The 20,471-nt window shown below is 42.1% G+C and overlaps 1 protein-coding gene across 5 annotated transcripts; it reads right to left on the reverse strand.

Annotated features, from left to right (window-relative positions):
* On the reverse strand, positions 1 to 19,886 carry HEMK2 (HemK methyltransferase 2, ETF1 glutamine and histone H4 lysine). 5 transcript variants are annotated; one of them, XR_011387750.2, is made up of 7 exons: positions 19,687 to 19,886; positions 16,388 to 16,474; positions 15,173 to 15,263; positions 9,085 to 9,168; positions 6,207 to 6,280; positions 2,119 to 2,260; positions 1 to 355 (listed from the first exon to the last, which is right to left on the reverse strand). XR_011387750.2 is itself a non-coding variant. In XM_002716777.6 (6 exons), the coding sequence occupies exons 1-6, from the start codon at positions 19,818 to 19,820 to the stop codon at positions 249 to 251; spliced, it is 645 nt and encodes a 214-aa protein (XP_002716823.3). In that variant the 5' UTR covers positions 19,821 to 19,886; the 3' UTR covers positions 1 to 248. The 5 variants fall into 5 exon arrangements, 3 of the variants coding, with proteins under 3 accessions (XP_002716823.3, XP_089186739.1, XP_089186738.1); XR_016232293.1 differs by lacking the exon at positions 19,687 to 19,886 and adding an exon at positions 17,406 to 17,548; XM_002716777.6 differs by lacking the exon at positions 6,207 to 6,280.
* Positions 19,887 to 20,471: the final 585 nt, after the last annotated feature.

A 20,471-nucleotide genomic window follows, 5' to 3' on the forward strand; every position in this document is an offset into this window, starting at 1 on the left:
TTTCATGTATCATATAAAAATAACTTTTATATATAAGATACAAATTATAAATATAATATACATACTCACTTGCATCTGTGTAAACATTTCTGCAGGCCTGAGTCCCTGATCAAAAGGAATGCCCCACCTTTCTACCTTTTTATTCATGACAAATTTCTGATAAAATTCCTTATTAACCAAGGAATAGCTTCAGTTTCAAAATACACAGAACACATTCAGCTTCCAGGAGTTTTCATCACACAGGTGTATCAGGACTTGGTGAACTTGAGCACTGAAAGGATTTCTTGGCCTGCTTGCCTGGAGAGTGCAGTGGTCCCATGCAGACCTTTTATCCTCATAGTTTCCAAAATTTCTTCTAAAATGAAGATTGAAACAAAAGTTAAAATCAAACTACTTGGTGATGTGTATGACTACTACAAATTTTAATAGATGATAAGCACAGATTATTTACAAATTATATTCCTCTGACAAAACAGCATATAACAAGTATACAACATGGATCAAATAAATGTTATGAGAGTGAACCTGCAATTCAGAAAGGAAACAAAGTGTTGCTCAGGATTCTTTTGAGAAACGAATAGTCCGCTTGAGTGGTAGCCCATTTTGGACTCCACAGAAACAGTAATTACACTTGTTAGTTCAGGAAGTGATCAGTTTTTCAGTTTCTTGACTACAATTTCTGTTCCTTGTCCTTTATTTTGGATGAAAAATGTCAAAGGAATAAACAAGCTGAATAGTGATATCATAAGGTGAGAATAAGTACCTTATTTCTTTCAGGCATATTGAAAAAAGTAAAACCCTCTTTTTATAAATAAATAAAACTGAAAAGACTGAACTAAGAAAATGCAGTTACCAAAAAAATAAAGAAAACTAATAACGATGATGTGACTTGAGTGGCTGAAGACATAAGGTATGAGATGAAAATCAAACTTGAGGTATATGGAAAAAGAAAAAAGATATAGTCAATTCAGTTATCAAGTAATCTGAAAATGAAGATATAAAAAATCCAAACACTAGGACAGATTATGAACTAAAGATGAATTAAAGAGTACTAGGATGTGGAGAGAACAGTTACAGTATTATGCGTCAGGTGTTAGAAATAATTAGATTTTGTATTTCAGAATTTGTTTATGAATGGGAATGAAAACCACCAAAAAGGGAAGACAATACTATTTTAAACCAAAAACATTTACCTCTTAAAAATCTCTCTCATGGCTGTCGCTGTGGTATAGGGGATAAAGCCTCCGCCTGCAGTGCCAGCATCCCATATGGACGCCGGTTTGAGTCCCGGCTGCTCCATTTCCAATCTAGCTCTCTGCTACAGCCTGAGAAAGCAGCAGAAGATGGTCCAAATGATTGGGTCCCTGGCACCCTCACTGGAGACCTGATAGAAGCTCCTGGCTCCTGGCTTTCAATTTGGCCCAGCTGCAGCCACTGTGGCCATCTGGAGAGTGAACCAGTGCAAGGAAGCGCTCTCTCTCTCTCTTTCTACCTCTCTGTAACCCTGCCTTTCAAAGAAATAAATCTTTTTTTTTTTTTTAAAGATTTATTTATTTGAAAGTCACAGTTACACAGAGAGAGAAGCAGAGGCAGACGGAGAGAGAGAGAGAGAGAGATCCTGCATCCGCTGGTTCACTCCCCAGATGGCTGCAACAGCTGGAGCTCCGCCCATGCGAAGCCAGGAGCCAGGAGCTTCTTCCGGGTCTCCCACACGAGTGGCAGGGGCCCAAGCACTTGGGCCATCTTCTACTGCTTTCTCAGGCCATAGCAGAGAGCTGGATCAGAAGTGGAGCAGCCGGGACTCAAACCGGCGTCCATATGGGATACCGGCGCTTCAGGCCAGGGCGTTAACCCGCTTGTGCCACAGCGCCGGCCCCAAGAAATAAATCTTTTTTAAAAAAAGAAACTCCTCCTTTAACATGGATTTATGTCTATTAGCTGTTGTCAGTGATTAAATATATTACTATCCCAGGTTACTTTGTAAATTATAGTTGCCTATATTATTACCCTCTGATTTTAGCAAAATAAATAAACAATAACATGAAACTTGTATAACTTAAATAAAATTTAAAAAAGGCACACACACAAATAGTTAAACAATAAACTATCTTGTATTACCTGGATTATTTTCTTTTATGGTAACCAAGTAGAATAATCCTCTTGGGGACAGCAGCTCTGTAACTAGGGGGAAAACTCTGTCCATGACTTCTCGGCCATTTCTGCCACCAGCCCATGCTGCCTGTATTCCATGACTTCCTACCTGCGACCAATTAGAAAGACTGCTTTATTTGAATCTAGTCAAGTTCCGTTTAGATCACAAACTGAATCTTTTTGACAAGTAACATCACCAAACAAGTATATATTTTGTAGTGTTGACAAAGAGGCAGTAAACTTGAATCTAAGTTCTGCCATTTCCTAGTTTATGTGACTGTGAGTAAGTTAGTAGTCTTTGTGAATTAGAAAATAATAGTTCTAGGGCCGGCACTGTAGAACAGTGTGTTAAGCCACTGTCTGTGGGGCCAGCATCTCATATGGGCGCAGTTCGAGTCCTGACTGCTCCACTTCCAATCCAGCTCCCTGAGAAAGCAGTGGAAGATGGTCCAAGTGCTTGGGCCCCTACACCCATGTGGGAATCCAGAAGAAGCTCCTGGCTGCTGGTTTCGGTTTGGCCCAACCCTGGCCATTGTGGCCATTTGGGGCGTGAACCAGAGGATGGGAAATTCTCTCTCTTTTTTTTTTTTTTTAAGATTTTATTTATTTATTTGAGAGGTAGAGGTACAGATAGAGAGGGAGAGACAGAGATAAAGGTCTTCCATTAACTGGTTCACTCTCCACATGGCTGCAATGGCCAATCTGAAGCCTGGAGCCAGGAGCTTCTTCCGGTTCTCCTATATAGTGCAGGGGCCTAAGAACTCGGGTCATCTTCCACTGCTTTTCCCAGGCCACCAGCAGGGAGCTAGATAGGAAGTGGCACAACCATGACAGGAACAAACACCCACATGAGATGCCAGCCCTGTACTTGTCCCTACTTTATATGTAATCATATGCCTTCTGATATTATTCATGTAATATGACATATTTCCTCATTAAAAATTCTTTTATCCATAACCATACATATATAATTTTACAAAGAGGAGAAGTTATACACCTCCTTTAAAAAAGGTGCACTTTTTCCTTTTCCTGTTTTGCTTCCCTGCCCCTTTCCCATCTTCTACAAATAGGGATTTTTCCTTTTGTCCCTGTTTTACAAAGAAATTATTATATTCTATATTTTTACCTCATCTTTTTTTTTTTATTTGACAGGTAGAATTATAGACAGGGAGAGAGAGAGACAGAGAGAAAGGTCTTCCTTCTGTTGGTTCATCCCCCAAATGGCCACTAAGGCCGGCGCTGCGCCGATCTGAAGCCAGGAGCCAGGTGCTTCTTCCTGGTCTCCCATGCGGGTACAGGGGCCCAAGCACTTGGGCCATCCTCCACTGCCCTCCTGGGCCACAGCAGAGAGCTGGACTGGAAGAGGAGCAACCAGGACTAAAACCCGGAGCCCATATGGGATGCCGGCACCGTAGGCGGAAGTTTAACCAAGTAAGCCACAGTGCCGGCCCCTTTACCTCATCTTAATTTTCTCATTCAACAATACCTTCCAGAAATCTCTTCATGTCATCTAGTATAGTTTCAATTCATTATTTTAATAGCTGTGTAACATTTTATGCTATACCCTGTATTTTGTATATCCAACATAGTTATTGATGGACACTATTTGCCCAATTTTCTTGGAATCTAATTTATGTTATTCCCACACCCATCATAAACTTCTCAATATAAATTTCCAAAAAGTAAATCATATTAGGAAATGTGTCAGTTTCTCTGGTTTTCATCAGGGTTTCCTTTTCCTGCCATTCCTTTTGCTTTTCTCAGGGGTTCAGCCCCCTCTTTTTCTGAGACTGCTATTTTCCTTTTCCCTTGTTTTGGTGGTACCCACTCTGGATATTTTGTCAGGTAAGATGATCTTTGGGCAGCGTGCACAGAGCTGACATCCTCTGTCAAGCCTGCCTCTTGTCACTGCAGCAACATGAAGTGGGATCCCTCTGTGGTATGACCACCCTAGGACGCTCAGGCATTCTATCTGCTTGCACTGGAGGTGACCCTACAATGAGATCACTGTGGCACCAAGCACATTCCTCTAGGCCACGGAAGGGAGGTTTCGATCCTCACGAGGGAGCAGTCATGTCTGTTGGCCTTCTGCTTGTCTGCTGCCTGAGCCAACTGCTGTGTCCTCTCCTGATTCTCAGAGACCAAAGGTGCAAGCCACAGCACCTTACTTCGTGTTTCTGGATACACTAGTAAGTGCAACTACCATTTTTTATAAACACTAATTTCAATTATTTGTATATGATGTCTCTGGTTCTAATCACTAAGTCTGTTAGCTTTTACCTTTGTTCTCTGTAAGACATCTTCAAAAAGTACATGGAAAATGTGTATTATGAAAAAATTATACATGATGTCAAAAATATCTTTCATGTAAATAAACTTTGGCAGAAAGAGAAAGAGAAAGATGGAGAAATCTTTGATCTGGTGCTTCACTCCCCAAGTGCCCCAGGAAGGCTGGGGCTGGTCTAGGGCCCAGTCTAGGAGCTAGGAACTCAATCCAAGTCCTCCAGGTCAGTGGCAAGAATAGAATTACTTGATCCATCACCACTGCCTTCCAGGGTTCCATTTGCAGGAAACTGGAGTCAGGTGCCAGAGGTGAGTAGCAAACCCAGGAGCCCCTCTATGGGACACAGACATCTTAACTGTTAGGCCAAATGTCTATACCTAAACTTACCTTTCAATTCTGTTTATCCATGAACTTTTTGAAATACCCTCATATTTCCATTTGGTTTCCAGACCAATGATTTAGGTCTTGACAGTGACCATATCCTGTTTTAATTTACTTCCTATTGTTTTACTGTATAAAACATGTTTTTAAGCTCCAGGATAGCTATGTTGTGCTATATTTTGATCCTACTCTTTTAACTAATTGCTCAGCTCATGGGGATTGCGACACTAGTTTTGTTTGCTGGGACTACAAAAGAGCTCAAGGCATGGCCTACACTCAAAACATCTGTATGTCTCAGCAGCTGGAAAGATCAGAAGAAGCACACAGCTTAGCACCAGGAGAGGGGGTAGAGAAGGGAAGGCCAGTGGAGTCACCATGTTCCCAGAGTCTCTTCTTCATCCATAAGTCTTCCCAGTAGTTTGTAGAAATAATAGACCATTATTTATTGTTTTCTTTCCTGTTATATAACTAGGCTCAAATTATTTGCTGTCACAAATGAATATGCAAATAAATAAATTTTGTGAGTTCCAATTTTTATGCTATTATTGAATGGCTTTCTTAAATTAGCTCTCAATGACTGAGATTATTAGAATGAAATATTTTTGTCACTTTTTCTTTTTTAGGATACATTCATTTGAAAGGCAGAGTTATAGAAAGAGAGAAGGAGACAGAGATCTTCCATCTGCTCATTGACTCCATATGGCTGCAATGACCAGGGCTGTGCCAGGCTCAAGCAAGGAACCAGGAGCTTCATCCGGGTCTCTCACATGGGTGACAAGGACCTAAGCACTTGGGCCATCTTACACTGCTCATTAATAGGGAGCTGGAAAAGAAGTGAAGCAGCTGGCAACAGGCAACTCTGGCACTGCAGGCAGTGGCTTAACCCACAATACCGCAATACTGGTCACTTTTGTCACTCTTGAGATTTACTCCAACAGTGCTTGTCTAAAGAGTTTTATGCTTCAATTCCCTGGGGCCAGCGCTGTGGCGCAGTGGGTTAAAGTCCCAGCCTGCAGTGCCGGCATCCCATATGTGCACCAATTTGAGTCCCGGCTGCTCCTCTCCTATGCCGATCCAAAGCCAGGAGCCAAGAGCTTCTTCTGGGTCTCCCATGTGGGTGCAGGGGCCAAAGGACTTGGCCCACCCTCTGCTGCTTTTCCCAGGCCATAGCAGAGAGCTGGATCGGAAGTGGAGCAGCCGGGTCTTGAACCAGTGCCCATATGGGATGCTGGTGTTTCAGGCCAGGACGTTAACCCACTGCGCCACAGCGCCATCCCCCTAAAATAATTCTTTAAAAAAGAAAGTTTCAATTCCCTCCTCCTCTCTTACCTTGTGATACTTCTCACCTGAGTTCAGGTGTCAGAATAGCAACAACTTTCTGGTTGCTTACCCGTCCTCAGCAGTAATAGCAGCCAAATGGACCTTCCCCATCTTGGATTAGAGGTGAATGTACCATTTGTTAGCCTTGGCAGAGAATAATCATGAAAGAATAAAACAGGTACAATAATTAAAGGAAAGCCAGTCCTAGTCCATTATTAAAATTTGTCTGCCTTAACCATTTTCCTGGGAAAAAATTAATTTGGTTTGATTCTTAATTACTAAAATTATAAAAAATCATGCATTTCAAGATTATTTATTTTAGGGAGCTCACGTTATGGTACAGCAGGCTAAGCTGCCAATTTTATGTTGGCATCCAGTATCACAGTGCCAGTTTGGGTCCCAGCTGCTCTGCTTCTGATCCACCTGCCTTCTAATGCACCTGGGAAGGCAGCAGCAGATGGCCCAGTGCTCGGGTCCCTGCCATGCATGTAAGACCCAAACGGAATTCCAGCACCCGGCTTCAGTCTGGCCTAGCGACTTAGTTCCAGCCATTGTGGCCATTTGGGGTGTGAACTAGAAGATGGAAGATCTCTCTCTCTCTCTCTCTCTCTGATGAAACGTCTATCTCTCTTTCTCTCTTTCTCTGACTCTCCCTGTCAAAAAAATAAATATTAAAAAAAAGATTATTTATCTTTCTTGAGCCTGAGGTAAGTTTTCCTTTCTGGTAATATTTGTGAAAGGAGGAAATATGAGACTTTCAGAAGGATTTCCTGTGTGAATTTAAGGCTAAGAAATTCTGTTTCACAAATTTGTTATTCACCATAAAGAATATATAGGGCCTGGCGCTGTAGCGTAGTGGATAAATCTGCCGCCTGCAGTGCCGGCATCCCAAATGCCGATTCGATTCCTGGTGCTCCACTTCTGATCCAGCTCTCTGCTGTGGCCTGGGAAAGCAGTAGAAGATGACCCAAGTCCTTGGACCCCTGCACTCACGTGGGAGACTCAGAAGAAGCTCCTGGCTCAGCTCTGGCCTACCTCTGGCTGTTGCTGCCATTTGGGGAGTGAACCAACGGATGGAAGACTTCTCTTTCTCTGCCTCTCTATAACTCTGCCTTTCTTTCTTTCTTTCTTTTTTTTTTTAACAGGCAGAGTGGACAGTGATAGAGAGAAGCAGAGAGAAAGGTCTTCCTTTTGCCATTGGTTCACCCTCCAATGGCCGCCGCAGCCGGCGTGCTGTGGCCGGCGCACTGCGCTGATCCAAAGGCAGGAGTCAGGTGCTTCTCCTGGTCTCCCATGGGGTGCAGGGCCCAAGCACTTGGGCCATCCTCCATTGCACTCCCTGGCCACAGCAGAGAGCTGGCCTGGAAGAGGGGCAACCGGGACAGAATCCGGCGCCCCGACCGGGACTAGAACCCGGTGTGCCGGCGCCGCAAGGCGGAGGATTAGCCTAGTGAGCCACAGCACCACAGCGCCGGCCTTATAACTCTGCCTTTCAAATAATTAAATAAATCTTAAAAAAAAAAAAAAAGAACATGTAACAGGGTTGGGTATTTGGATTACGATGTTGTTATCCTATATCAAAGTGCCTGGGTACAAGTCCCAGCTCTGTTCCTAATTCTAGCTTTGTGCCAGTGAAGACCCCGGGAAGCAGTGGTGATGAATAAAGTACTTGGGTCCCTGACATCCACCTGGGAGACTTGGACTGAGTTCCTAGCTCCTGGCTTTCACCTGGTCCAGACCTGACAGTAGCAGGCATTCAGGGAATGAACCAGTAGATGGAAAGTCTTTCTCTGCCTCTCAGAAACTAAAAACTGAAGGAAAAAAAAAGAGAGAGAGACACTATATAACATATACATAGCAAACTCAAAAGGCTTCCATAGCCTTGGCAACTCATGACTAGAGCCTAGGGAGATTACTGACACCATAAACAAGAGTGTCAAATTGTTAAGTCAGCCGGCGCCGCGGCTCACTAGGCTAATCCTCCGCCTAGCGGTGCCGGCACACCGGGTTCTAGTCCCGGTCGGGGCGCCGGATTCTGTCCCGGTTGCCCCTCTTCCAGGCCAGCCCTCTGCTGTGGCCAGGGAGTGCAGTGGAGGATGGCCCAGGTGCTTGGGCCCTGCACCCCATGGGAGACCAGGAAAAGCACCTGGCTCCTGGCTCCTGCCATCGGATCAGCGTGGTGCGCCGGCCGCATCGCGCTGGCCGCGGCGGCCATTGGAGGGTGAACCAACGGCAAAGGAAGACCTTTCTCTCTGTCTCTCTCTCTCTCTCTGTCCATTCTGCCTGTCAAAAAAAAAAAAAAAAAAAAAAAAAAAAAAAAAAAATTGTTAAGTCAACAACAGGAGTCACTGTGTACTTACTCCTCATGTGGGATCTGTCCTTAATGTGTCGTCCAATGTGAAGTAATGCTATAACTAGTACTGAAACAGTATTTTACACTTTGTGTTTCTGTGTGGGTGCAAACTGATGAAATCTTTACTTAATATATACAGAATCGATCTTCTGTATATAAAGAAAATTGAAAATGAATCTTGATATGAATGGAATGGGAGAGGGAGCGGGAGATGGGAGGGGTGCGAGTGGGAGGGAAGTTATGGGGGGGGAGCCATTGTAATCCATAAACTGTACTTTAGAAATTTATATTTACTAAATAAAAGTTAAAAAAAAGAAAAAAAACATATACATAGCATATATATTCACACACACACACACAATGAATAGATGAATTAAACACCATGGTTTGCTTTGGATTGAGATTTTAGGACAGATGTAAATTTGTAATTCCATCAGTTTCCCTGTCTACCAATAGTATCCCATTATGGATAACTAGGAGTAAAATCAGATACCTTATGTTAGCAGTAGCTGACTGATGTCATACGGTAAGTTCATTTGATTTGAGAAACAAAACAGCCAAAATTCTTGCTAACTAAATCTGTTGTAAGTCTTACCTCTTCGGGTGGAGTCACCACATAGGGAGGATTAAATACTAGGAGATCAACTTTTCCCTTCAATCTTGGTAGCAAGCCTTTGACCTAAATGTATTTAACAAGAATCAGTTTTGTATGTTACACATATAACACAACTTTACAGCTACATCTGCTAACTTAAACATTTACTTTTCTATAACCAAAAGAAATGTTTTATGAAATGGCAGAAGACATATCTGCATAAAGAAACATTAAAAGATGAAATTTTCTGCTTTCTACTTCTTCAGTTACTTGTTAATGTATTGGCTGAAAGAATCAGATTTGAAAGAAAGAGTTGAAAACAGTGGCAAAAGATACTGAAAATAACAACTGGTATTTTGAAAATCTTTATGCTGGGTGCAATGTTATATAAAACAAGAAGAAAATATATTTTTGAAGAAAGCAGTTAGGGCAAATGGTCATTGAAAGAATTCCTCTGACTGAAAAAACTGCTTGATTGGATTATTTTACGCCTTCACAGGCAGGGTCAAGTAAAACCCTGTATCTGGATGAGTTTTCACACCTCCTATTCCCTGATCCACAAACCATTTCCTTCAATTATCACTTTGTCCTGACAAGAATTCTAAGCCTGTTTCTTGAGATGAAGTATTTATAACTGAAGTATCTCAAAGCAATTCCAAAACTGTATTTTATTAACATTCTCACATTTTTTCCCATATCTGCACAAATACCTACAATTATTTGCTGGATATTTTTCTTTAAATAGCCTCTTTTTGTTAAATAAACTTTGGAAAAGGAAACTCTGTTTTACTATCAGAAAATGGAAGATCAGTACAGGTTGAACATTGCTAATCTGTAAATATGAAATTTATAACCTTGTGAACACCAATATGACATCACAAGTAGAAAATTCCATACCATGAAACTTTGTTTCATGCACAAAATTATTAAAAGTATTGTATAGCATTGCCTTCAGGCTATGTGCATAAGGTGTACATGAAATGTAAATCTTTAGACTTGAGTCTCATCCACAAGGTATCTCATTATGTACATGAAAATATTCCAAAATAAAACACTCCTGGTCCTACGCATTTCAGGGAAGAGATCCCCAGCCTGTGTTACTTACTAGAACTAGAAATTGCTGTAAGAATATGTGCAGGGGTGGGAGCTGTGGTACAGAGAATTAAGCTGTTGGTCAGTAGCCCAGCATCTCAAATGGGAGTGTGGGTTCAAGTCCCAGCTACCCCACTTTCCTGATCCAGCTCCCTGTTAATCAGGCTGGGAAGCAGAGACAATAGCCCAAGTACTCAACCTCCTGCCACCCACATGAGAGACCTGGATGGAGTTCCTGGCTCCTGACTTCAGCCTGATCCATCCCAGCTGTTATGGACATTTGGGCCATTTGGGGAACAAACCAACAAAGGGGTGATCTCTCTTTCTCTGTTACTCTGCCTTTCAAATAACAAAAATAAAAACATACACAAGTAAAAAACATTGCTATATTAACTGTTGTCAGCATCAGTAACCTATGCCTATCCTCTAGTTGGAAAAGGTCATTTTAAGCATTAAAATATATTAAAAGCACCTAGCCAACACCCTCTCCTTAGTGACCAGAATGTGACTCTAAGCTGTCTGATACCTATTCATACTATGTCAAACCACTGGGTTACTTACACATTTTTATGAAATGATGTCTTTGGATTTTGATTTTATACATGGGTTTCTACAAGCCATCCATTTTTATCTTCGAAATAAGTCTGTTGTAATTACGTAGTTTAAAGAGAACACATAAGTAGTACTTTTGAAGAGATGTTTATAAAAGTAACTTTCTTTTCTTCACTTATTTAAAAAGAAAAAAGATCACCATTTTTGGGAACAGTAATTCAGATGCTGCCTTGTTTCCAAGTTGAAAGATGACTAATCTGTTGTCCTCCCCAGGAATAACACTGGAGTGAGGAAATACATTGGAAATAACCAAAAGCTTTCTTTTGATTCCATAAAGCAATTAACTTTTTCAAACTATAAAAAACCCTAAAATGTTAATTTTCCAAACATGATAAGGAAATTATAAAATAAGTTGATTTGCAATTATATGATGGTCTCTGAGGTACTATATACTAATTATCACTGCAGTACCAGATTTTAAATAAGAAAATTGATATTATAAACACAGAAAATCTTGGGGTTAAGTCACTATAGGCTGGATATAAAGTCTAGGTACAGGCATCCCTCACATTCATACTCAGTGTTTGGATGGTCTTACAGTCCTGGAATATATCCAAGAACCTAGCAGTAAGTAAAAGAGGCCTCTGATGAGCAGTCTTAAACCCATACAGCAAAACACACAGACTTCATTCATATGGAAGGCACTTATTCATAGCCCCTTATATCTTAGTTTACACAGAAGTCTAACTTGATTGGCTATCTGATTTTCTGGCACAAAGCACATGGGAAAAGGGGAGAGGAAGTTCTATCAACGGGAACAGTGGCAGACCCACATCCCATATTGGAGTTGCTAGCGTTCGAGTCCCAACTCCACTCCAGATTCCAGCTTCCTGCTAATTCAGACCTTGGGAGGCAGCAGGTGATGATTACAGTAGTTGAATCACTGACACCCATTTGAGATACCTGGATTGAGCTCCCAGCTCTCAGCGTTGGCCTGGCTCATCCCTGGCCATTGTGGACGTTTTGGGATTAAATCATTAGATGGAGGTGCTCTCTGACTCTAAAATACATAAACATTTAAAGCTAGAAATGCAATGCAACGCAAATGCTATTTTGTAAACAGGTAAAGTCAGCTATCCAAAACAGATTATATTTTATATGAATGTGGGAGCTGATGCCAGTGTTTTGTATGAAGGCAGATGCAACGAATTTGTAAACTGACCATAATATCCTTGCTCATGTCTATCTACTGCTTATTTCTTTGTCAAAAGCTGTGGCCAGAGAGTGCAGTGGAGGATGGCCCAAGTGCTTGGGCCCTGCACCCCATGGGAGACCAGGATAAGTACCTGGCTCCTGCCATCGGATCAGCGCGGTGCGCCGGCTGCAGCGCGCCGGCCGCAGCACGCCGGCCGCGGCGGCCATTGGAGGGTGAACCTTTCTCTCTTGTCTCTCTCTCTCACTATCCACTCTGCCTGTCAAAAAAAAAAAAAAAAAAAAAAAAGTCAATGTTCACTGTCATGGTTAACTTTAACTACTGAAGTACTGAAGGACTGATTCTGGAATGTCCTAGAACAGCTGTGGGACTTCTAGCTTTGGAATCAGAAGATACAGGCTTAAACCCTGGATTTAACATTTTATCAACTATGTAACTTTCAAAAAGCCATCTTCAGTTTTCACACCTGTAAAAAAGATATCCTAAATTTCTTGTATCTGTAAAGTTATACTTCAATAATACTAAGTATAAACATATTAAAGTGAACAATTTTTTCAAATCACCAAACTGGTCACATGTAAATCATTTGAGTTCCTTTTTTGATACTCAAGTTTTTTATGAGTAATAAAAACTCTTAGTAAAATAATTTATCTCCTTAATTACTTTTAAGCTACAAAATCATTTGTGAATTTTATTCTATTTTTTTTAAAGATTTATTTATTTATTTGAAAGAGTTACACAGAGAGAGAAGGAGAGGCAGAGAGAAAGGTCTTCCATTTGTTGGTTCACTCCCCAGTTGGCTGCAATGGCCCGAGCTGAGCAGATCCAAACCCAGGAGCCAGGAGCTTCCTCTGGGTCTTTCCACACAGGTGCAGGGGCCCAAGGATCTGGGCCATCTTCTAATGCTTTCCCAGACCATAGCAGAGAGCTGGATCAGAAGTGGAACAGCTGGGACTCGAACCGGCGCCCACATGGGATGCCAACACTGCAGGTGGCAGCTTTACCTACTACACCACAGCACTGGCCACTATATATATATATTTTTAATATTTTTCATCGGGGCCGCCACCTCCAGAGGAAGCTCCTGGCTCCTGGCTTCAGATTGGCACAGCTCTGGCCCTTGCGGCCACCTGGGGGGTGAACCAGCAGATGGAAAGACCTCTCTCTCTCTCTCTCTCTCTGCTTCTCTTTCACTCTCTGTGTAACTCTGACTTTTGAATAAAATAAATAAATCTTTGAAAAAAAATATTTTCATCTACTTGAAAGGCGAGAAAGAGTGAGAGAAAGAGATGAGGTGGGAGAGTGATAATAATCCACTGGTTCACTCCCCAAATGCCTGCAACAGCTAGGGCTGAGCCAAGAGCCAGGAACTCTACCTGGGGCTCCCATTTGGGTGGCAGGGACCTGAGCACTTGAATCATAATCCAATGCTTCCCAGGATGCATTAGCAGGAAGCTGGATTGGAAGTGGCACAGCTGGGACTGGAACAGGCACTCTGATATAGGATGCAGGTATCCCAAGTAGCAGCTTAACCCACTGCACCATAATGCCCAGCCTCATTTCTAAGTTTTAAAAAGCAGGAAAGCCACTTACCCTCAGTAGAGAAAGAATAATGCAAGTCAAGAGGGACAGAAAGCAGTTTGTATTTCTTATGTCTAGCTGATGTGTGCTACTACAATTTTTACTTAGAAAAATGCATTTCAAATTTATTACTAAAAAAGAACACTCATAAATTTAAAATATTCAAGTCCTCACTAATTTAATCTTAAAATATTTTAGCAAGAAAACATGACGTTAACTTCTTAAAATGTATGATGCTAACGTCTTAAAATGCAACAGTGTTCTGTAGTTGTCATTTGGCACTTTTCTCCCTTTCTTCTGATTCAGTCTCCTAGACTTTTGTTGGGGAAGCTCTATCACCTGCCATTCTTTAATCTATTTATTTAAAGACTTATTTATTTATTTGAAAGGCAGAGTGACAGAGAGAGGAAGAGACACAGAAAGAGAATGATCTTCCATTCACTAGTTCACTCCCCAAATGCCCACAAGAGATACAGCTGGGCCAGCCTGAAGCCAGCAGCCAGTAACTCCATCCTGGTCTCCCACATGGTTTGCATGAACCCAAGTACCTGGGCCATCATCCACTCCCTTCCCAGATACATCCGTAGAAAGCTGGATCAGCAGCAGAGTAGCTGGGACTTGAATCATCCTCCAATATGGAACGCAGGAATCCCAAGTGGAGCCTTATCTGCTGCACCATGATGCCTACCCCTCAAGAGTTATTCTTTTTTTAAAAAATATTTCATTTATTTATTTGAGAGGAAGAGTTACAGACACTGAGAGGGAGAGGCAAAGAGATATATCTTCCATTCACCGGTTCACTCCCAATCAGCTGCTACAGCCACAGCTGAGCTGATCCAAAGCCAGAACCAGGAGCTTCCTCCAGGTCTCCCACTTGGGTGCAGGGGCCCAAACACCTGGGCCATCCTCCACTGCTTTCCCAGGCCATAGCAGATAGCTGGATTGGAAGTGGAGCAGCCGGGACTAGAACCAGCGCCCATATGGGATGCCGGCACCACAGGTGGAGGATTAATCCACTGTGCCACAGCACCAGCCCTCTATGAGTTATTTTTCACACAATTGGTTTAGATATGGTCTATTCTGACCAAGCTTCTGAGGTAGAACTATGACTCAGGTAAAAGTCAATGATCTCCATACTCTAATCCTCCTTGGCAAGAGACTGAGATTGGCCTATGAATCAATTTGATCCAAAATACTCATCCTGGGTCTTTTGCTAGAATAACAGAATAGAAAAGGTTTATTTGCTTGAGGAGTTGCTGCAAAATAGGATACAGACATGCAAACATGCTATGATGATGTGAATGAAACACCAGAGAGAGGCTCAGAGCCAAGAGAAAGATATCTGTAATATCATTTGTGTTCCTGGAGCCAGCTGTGTCTAAAACCATCCATTTTTAAAATTTAAGACAATTCGAATCAATTAACTATCAATTCTGACTAAAAGATGTCTGATTTACATGAGTCCATACATATTCCCTCTAAACTGTGGAAAGATTATATTAATCAAGAATTTACTTTGTAAATAATATCCTGTTTAATGGGTCAGGAGCTAATTAAATCATTACTAAAGTTTCTTTGACCTAAAATCTCTTCGCCTTAACTTATCTGAGGGATAAATTGATTATTATTGGACAAAAATTAGTAGCTCACCAAATCTGTAATTACTGGTTGAATATGAACTTGGTTACAACGTGCTGTCTCCAGTGTACAAGCTGCTGCCTCAGGGTTGATGTCAGTGCACCTGTAGAAAAGGAAGAAAATTAAGCTGTTAACTAACTCAAAGAGCATTCTATTAATTCCAAACAGAACAGATCTGGGGGAAAAGTCAGAATGCTTTAACAGTGGCAAAGAAAAAGAGAACTGATTTATTACTGATGGAAACAGCTGTGGGATAGCAGGTGCTGCAATGCCAGCCTCCGATATGGTCACCAGTTTGAGTTCTGGCTGCTCCAATTCTGATCCAGCTTCCTGCTAATGTGCCTAGGAAAGCAGCAGAAGATGGACAAAGCACTTGGGCCCCTGTACCCACATGGGAGACCTGAAAGAAGCTCCTGGCTCCTGGCTTCAGATGGGCCCAGTTCTGGCCTTTCTTGCCATTTGGGGAGTGAACCAGTGGATGGAAGATTCTCTCTCTCTATGTCTCTCCCTCTCTCTCTCCAACTCTGCCTTCCAAATAAAATAAATAAATCTTAAAAAAAGACTGTTATACTAATATAATTTATGTGTGAGAGAATATATACATGCACACCCATATCTGAAAGGATTTCTAAAATCATGATATGTTCAATGAAGGAGTACTATGAAGCCACCAAATTAAAATTCAAAATGAATTCTTTTGTTAATATTTATTTATTTTTTAGTTTATCTGAAAGGCAGAATTACAGAGAGAGGAAGAGAGACAGAGAGAAAAAGATCTTCCATTTGCTGGTTCACTCCCCAAAAGGCCTCAATGGCTGGGGCCTGGCCAGGCCAAATCCAGGATCCAGGAGCTTCCTCTGGGTCTCCCACATGGGTGCAGGGGGCCAAGCACTTGGACCACCCTTCAGTCTTTTCCCAGGCACATCAGCAGGGAGCTGGATCAGAAGTGGAGCAGCCGGTACTCCAACCAGTGTCCATATGGGATGCAGGCACTGCAGGCGGCAGCTTTACCTGCTACGCCACAACACCAGCCTCAAGATGACTTAAAATTATGCTACTTCTACAATTATGTAGTATGATGGAACAGTTTTGAACATGAAGTTATAATTTCTAGAGAAGCATAATTTGCAATTTGGGTCCTTATTATTGCATGCTTACAAAAATTATTTCACGTAAGCAGTCATACTCAAAGTGGAAGATCTGGATGACCCTGGTACACTTACTTACATGTACAGAGCCTGAGGACCTATCAGAGAGGCCAGGAATGCAGACACCACACCAGACCCGGACCCTACTTCCAGGCATATTTCCACACTAAAAATAAACCACAATAAAATATTAGTACATTGGTATTAAAACACAAGCCACAGAAAATTATTCTGTTAGTTATAGTGTATATTTCTCCAGTAACACCACTCCTCTGCAAATATTATGCAAAAATTTATGACAACCATTTTGTGCTTAACATTGCTTAATTCTTTTTTTTTAAACTTTTATTTAATAAATATAAATTTTGAAAGTACAACTTTTGGGTTATAGCAGCTTTTTCCTCCCATAGCCCCCCTCCTGCCCACACCCATCCCATTTCCCACTCCCTCTCCCATCCCATTCATCAAGATTCATTTTCAATTGTCTTTTTATGCAGAAGATCAATTTAGTATATACTAAGTAAAGTTTTCAACAGACTGGAACCACACAGAAACACAAAGTATAAAGTACTGTTTGAGTACTAGTTATGCAGTTAATTCACATAGTACAACACATTAAGGACAGAGATCCTACATGGGGAGTATGTGCACAGTGACTCCCATTGTTGATTTAACAATTGACACTCTTGTTTATGGCATCAGTAATCACCCTAGGCTCTTGCCATGAGCTGCCAAGACTATGGAAGCCTCTTGAGTTCACCAACTCTGATCTTATTTAGACAAGGCCATAGTCAGAGTGGAAGTTTTCTCCTCCCTTCAGAGAAAGGTACCTCCTTCTTTGATGGCCCGTTCTACTTAATTCTCTTTTCTTTTTAAGATTTATTTATTTATTTGAAAGTCAGAGTTACACAGAGAGAGAAGGAGAGGCAGAGAGAGAAAAAGATAGGCAGCGAGGTTTTCCATCACTCCCCAATTGGCCACAAGGGCCAGAGCTGCGCCAATCCGAAGCCAGGAGCCAGGAGCTTCTGCTGGGTCTCCCACGCAGGTGCAGGGGCCCAACAACTTGGGCTGTCTTCTACTGCTTTCCCAGGCCATACCAGAGAGCTGGATTGGAAGTGGAGTAGCCAGGACTGGAACCAGTGCCCACATGTGATCTTGGCAGTACAGGCGGCAGCCTCATCCACTGCCCAAAGTGCCAACCCCTGCTTAATTCTTTTAAAAAACGATTTATTTACTTGAACAGTAGAGTTAGAAATAGAGATAGAGATCGAGATCAATCGAACCGTCTACTGGTTCATTTCCCAAATGGCCGGGGCTGGGCCAGGTGGAAGCCAGGAGTCTGGAACTCCATCTGAGTCTGTAACATGGATGGCAGAGGCCCAAGCACTTGGGCCACCTTCTGCTGCTTTCCCAGGTGCATTTGCAGGGAGCAGGATCAAAATAGTTCTATATCATAATGAGTGGCTTTATACTAATTTCCTTTTTAAAAAAAAAAAAAAAGATTTATTTATATACTTGAGAGAGTTACAGAGAGAGAGAAGGAGAGGCAGAGAGAGGTCTTCTATCCGCTGGTTCACTCCCCAGTTGGCTGCAATGGCCAGAGCTGTGCTGATCTGAAGCCAGGAGCCAGGAGCTTCCTCTGGGTCTCCCACGTGGGTGCAGGGGCCTAAGGACTTGGGCCATCCTCCACTGCTTTCCCAGGCCATGGCAGATAGCTGGATTGGAAGTAGAGCAGTGGGACTGGAACTGGTGCCGCACCCCAGGTGGCGGCTTTACCCACTATGCCACAATGCAGGCCCCATATAGTAATTTCAACATCACATAAAAAGTATGGAATAATGTTAATCTAGGGTTGGAAATGATACGAAAGACATTATCCATTCCCACAAGGAGCTCCTAGTTTTAGCTACCTTCTGAAAGGGTTACTAACAAAAGAAGTATCTATCATTTTTGAGTAGCTAGCATTAATAAACCCAGCAGCATATCCTAAGGTAAACAGGCCCCTCATTTTACTGATAATAGAGCTAGAGCAGCAAAGAAATTCTATATTTGTACAGCTTATATGCAGAACTATAAAAATACCTGAGTATCTAATCTTAGAATAATAATCTTAGAATGTTGTTAAATATAAAATCTTCACTCTATTAACATTTTACCCTTAGTAAAATAATTTCCTTGCCTACAATCATATCCATGCCCAAAAGCACCAATTATCTCGCTATGAGGATCAGTTTCACAGCATTTGCTAGCACTTAACTTTCCAGAAAACTACCCAACAAAAAACTGCAGAGTTTTCTAAGTTTGGAGCCTATCCACACATCTGACAAGCCTTTAATGTGCTATAATAAGTTCTGTGACCCTTACTAGGTGGTTTCTCTTTTAAAATCAACTACCATGGTGTCCTAAATAGAATTCCAAGACTGGAAATATACAAGACCTGTAACATAACAAAATCAGCTCTTTTCACAGCACATTTTGCAACACAATTTGTACTTGTATAAATGGCATGCTCCACTCTACAGTCCAGTAAATCCCAAACCTCCAAAGTCTACAATGAAAAGCTAGTTTAAAAAGAGTTTGGGTTTACACATAGAAAATTATGACCAATTTTAAGAGGGACAAGTAAATACAATGTAATCTCTGAAACTTAACAGCTGTTCGTTTCACCCTGAGAAAACCCAGTTTTGATCTTTAAATAAATCTAAAAACACAAATTCCTTAAATTAAAAAATCATAATGTAGGTAATTTTTTAATGTTATGAATTTAAACTTTATGACATTCACTTCAACAAAGCAGTTTTAATGGTCATAAGATGCTGCATGTAACTAAATTTTGACTAAATGAAAAATTTAGGGCCTCAGTTGCCTTAGCCGCATTGCAACTGCTCAGCTACAGAGCTAGAGTGGATTTAAAAATGCCTTCCTACTCCAGTATCTCAAGACCTTCCTTTACTTTTGTGCCCTTCCATTGCTAGAGGGTGATCTTCATGTGCTAAGTAACTCAATGCCACGCCACTTTTAACAGCTACTAAAAAGTTTTTTTTTTTTTTAAATTTTAAAAAAGTAAAAAAAAAAATTGTTAAGCGGCGATGTTTCGGACTTTTGTTCTTCTCAATGCATGATACTATCACCGCCCACAAGGGTCTGTGTTCTGCAGACTACAGCTCAAATGTAAAAGGACAGCAAGCCATGGAGAAGGCACCGGGAGCTCAAAAGCCCAGAGCAGCACCTCGGTCTCCTTAGGACAATTCTCACTTCCGCCCTCTGCCGTCAATCAACGGCAGGTGCATCGACACCGCGTCCTCTCTCTGGCCGTCTGCCGCCAGCGCCCCAGGACATCCAAGCCCGCTCCCGCCGGGGCCCGAGCCCTTCTCGCACCGCGCCAGCTCGGCTGCAGCCGCCTCGAGCGCATCCAGCAGCAGGAATGTGTCCTCCGCGGGCTCGTACACGTCGCTAAAGGCCCCGTGACCCACGTGGCCATACAGCGGGGTGGGGAAGCTTGCCGCCGCCATCTTCCTCCTCTCCGCTCCAGGCGCATGCGCCGCGAACACGCATGCGCACGCGCTCGGGAGCGGCCCGGAGAGGGCGGCCGGGCCGCTAGGGGCCCTGGGGGCGGAGCGATTCTTTGGGCCTTGGTGATTTTGGTTGCTTAGCTAAGCTCTTAAAATTTATAAGTAAACAGTTATGTAGCGGGCAGTTATTAATATTTGCCACCGCTTTTTGTCCATTTTGTGGGCTAGCACTTGTTAGTGGGCATCCTGTTTGTTTTTGCTGAAGTGAATGTTTCTACATTTGGAAATTTTCTACTATTCCTGGTTTGCAAGGATTTGAAAAAAATACATAATTTCCAATTTTAAGGTTTTTTTTTTCCTAAACTAAACGCTGAACGTTAAGCTTTGAGCTTAAGATTTTTCTTAGTTGCTTTTTTTTTGCCTTCCCGTTGCTGAATCTCGAGTGCACGTTTATAAACCTACTTGAGCAAGGTGCAGCTTTCTTGTAATCCGCTGCTGCGTTTGGAATGCTAATAATCTTACTCTGTTTTATATCAGGTTTATGCTATCCTCACAGACTGAACGATTCTGAAACATTTGGTAGAATTCACCCATAAAACTGGCTGGCTTGGTGCCTTGTCTAGTGGCTGGATCGCTGACATTTTGGGCATC

The sequence above is a fragment of the Oryctolagus cuniculus genome, chromosome 4 (genome assembly GCF_051225735.1).
Source record: "Oryctolagus cuniculus isolate XC-2025 breed Fujian yellow rabbit chromosome 4, ASM5122573v1, whole genome shotgun sequence".
Lineage (NCBI taxonomy): Eukaryota > Metazoa > Chordata > Mammalia > Lagomorpha > Leporidae > Oryctolagus > Oryctolagus cuniculus.

Coding starts and splice junctions, on each gene's coding strand:
- HEMK2 (XM_002716777.6), bottom strand. CDS start 19,820: ATGGCGGCGGCAAGCTTCCCCACCCCGCTGTATGGCCACGTGGGTCAC. Junction 16,475..19,686: donor GCTGCAGCCGAGCTGGCGCG/GTGCGAGAAGGG, acceptor GTTTATTTTTAG/TGTGGAAATATGCCTGGAAG. Junction 9,169..15,172: donor AACCAGTAATTACAGATTTG/GTGAGCTACTAA, acceptor AAATACATTTAG/GTCAAAGGCTTGCTACCAAG.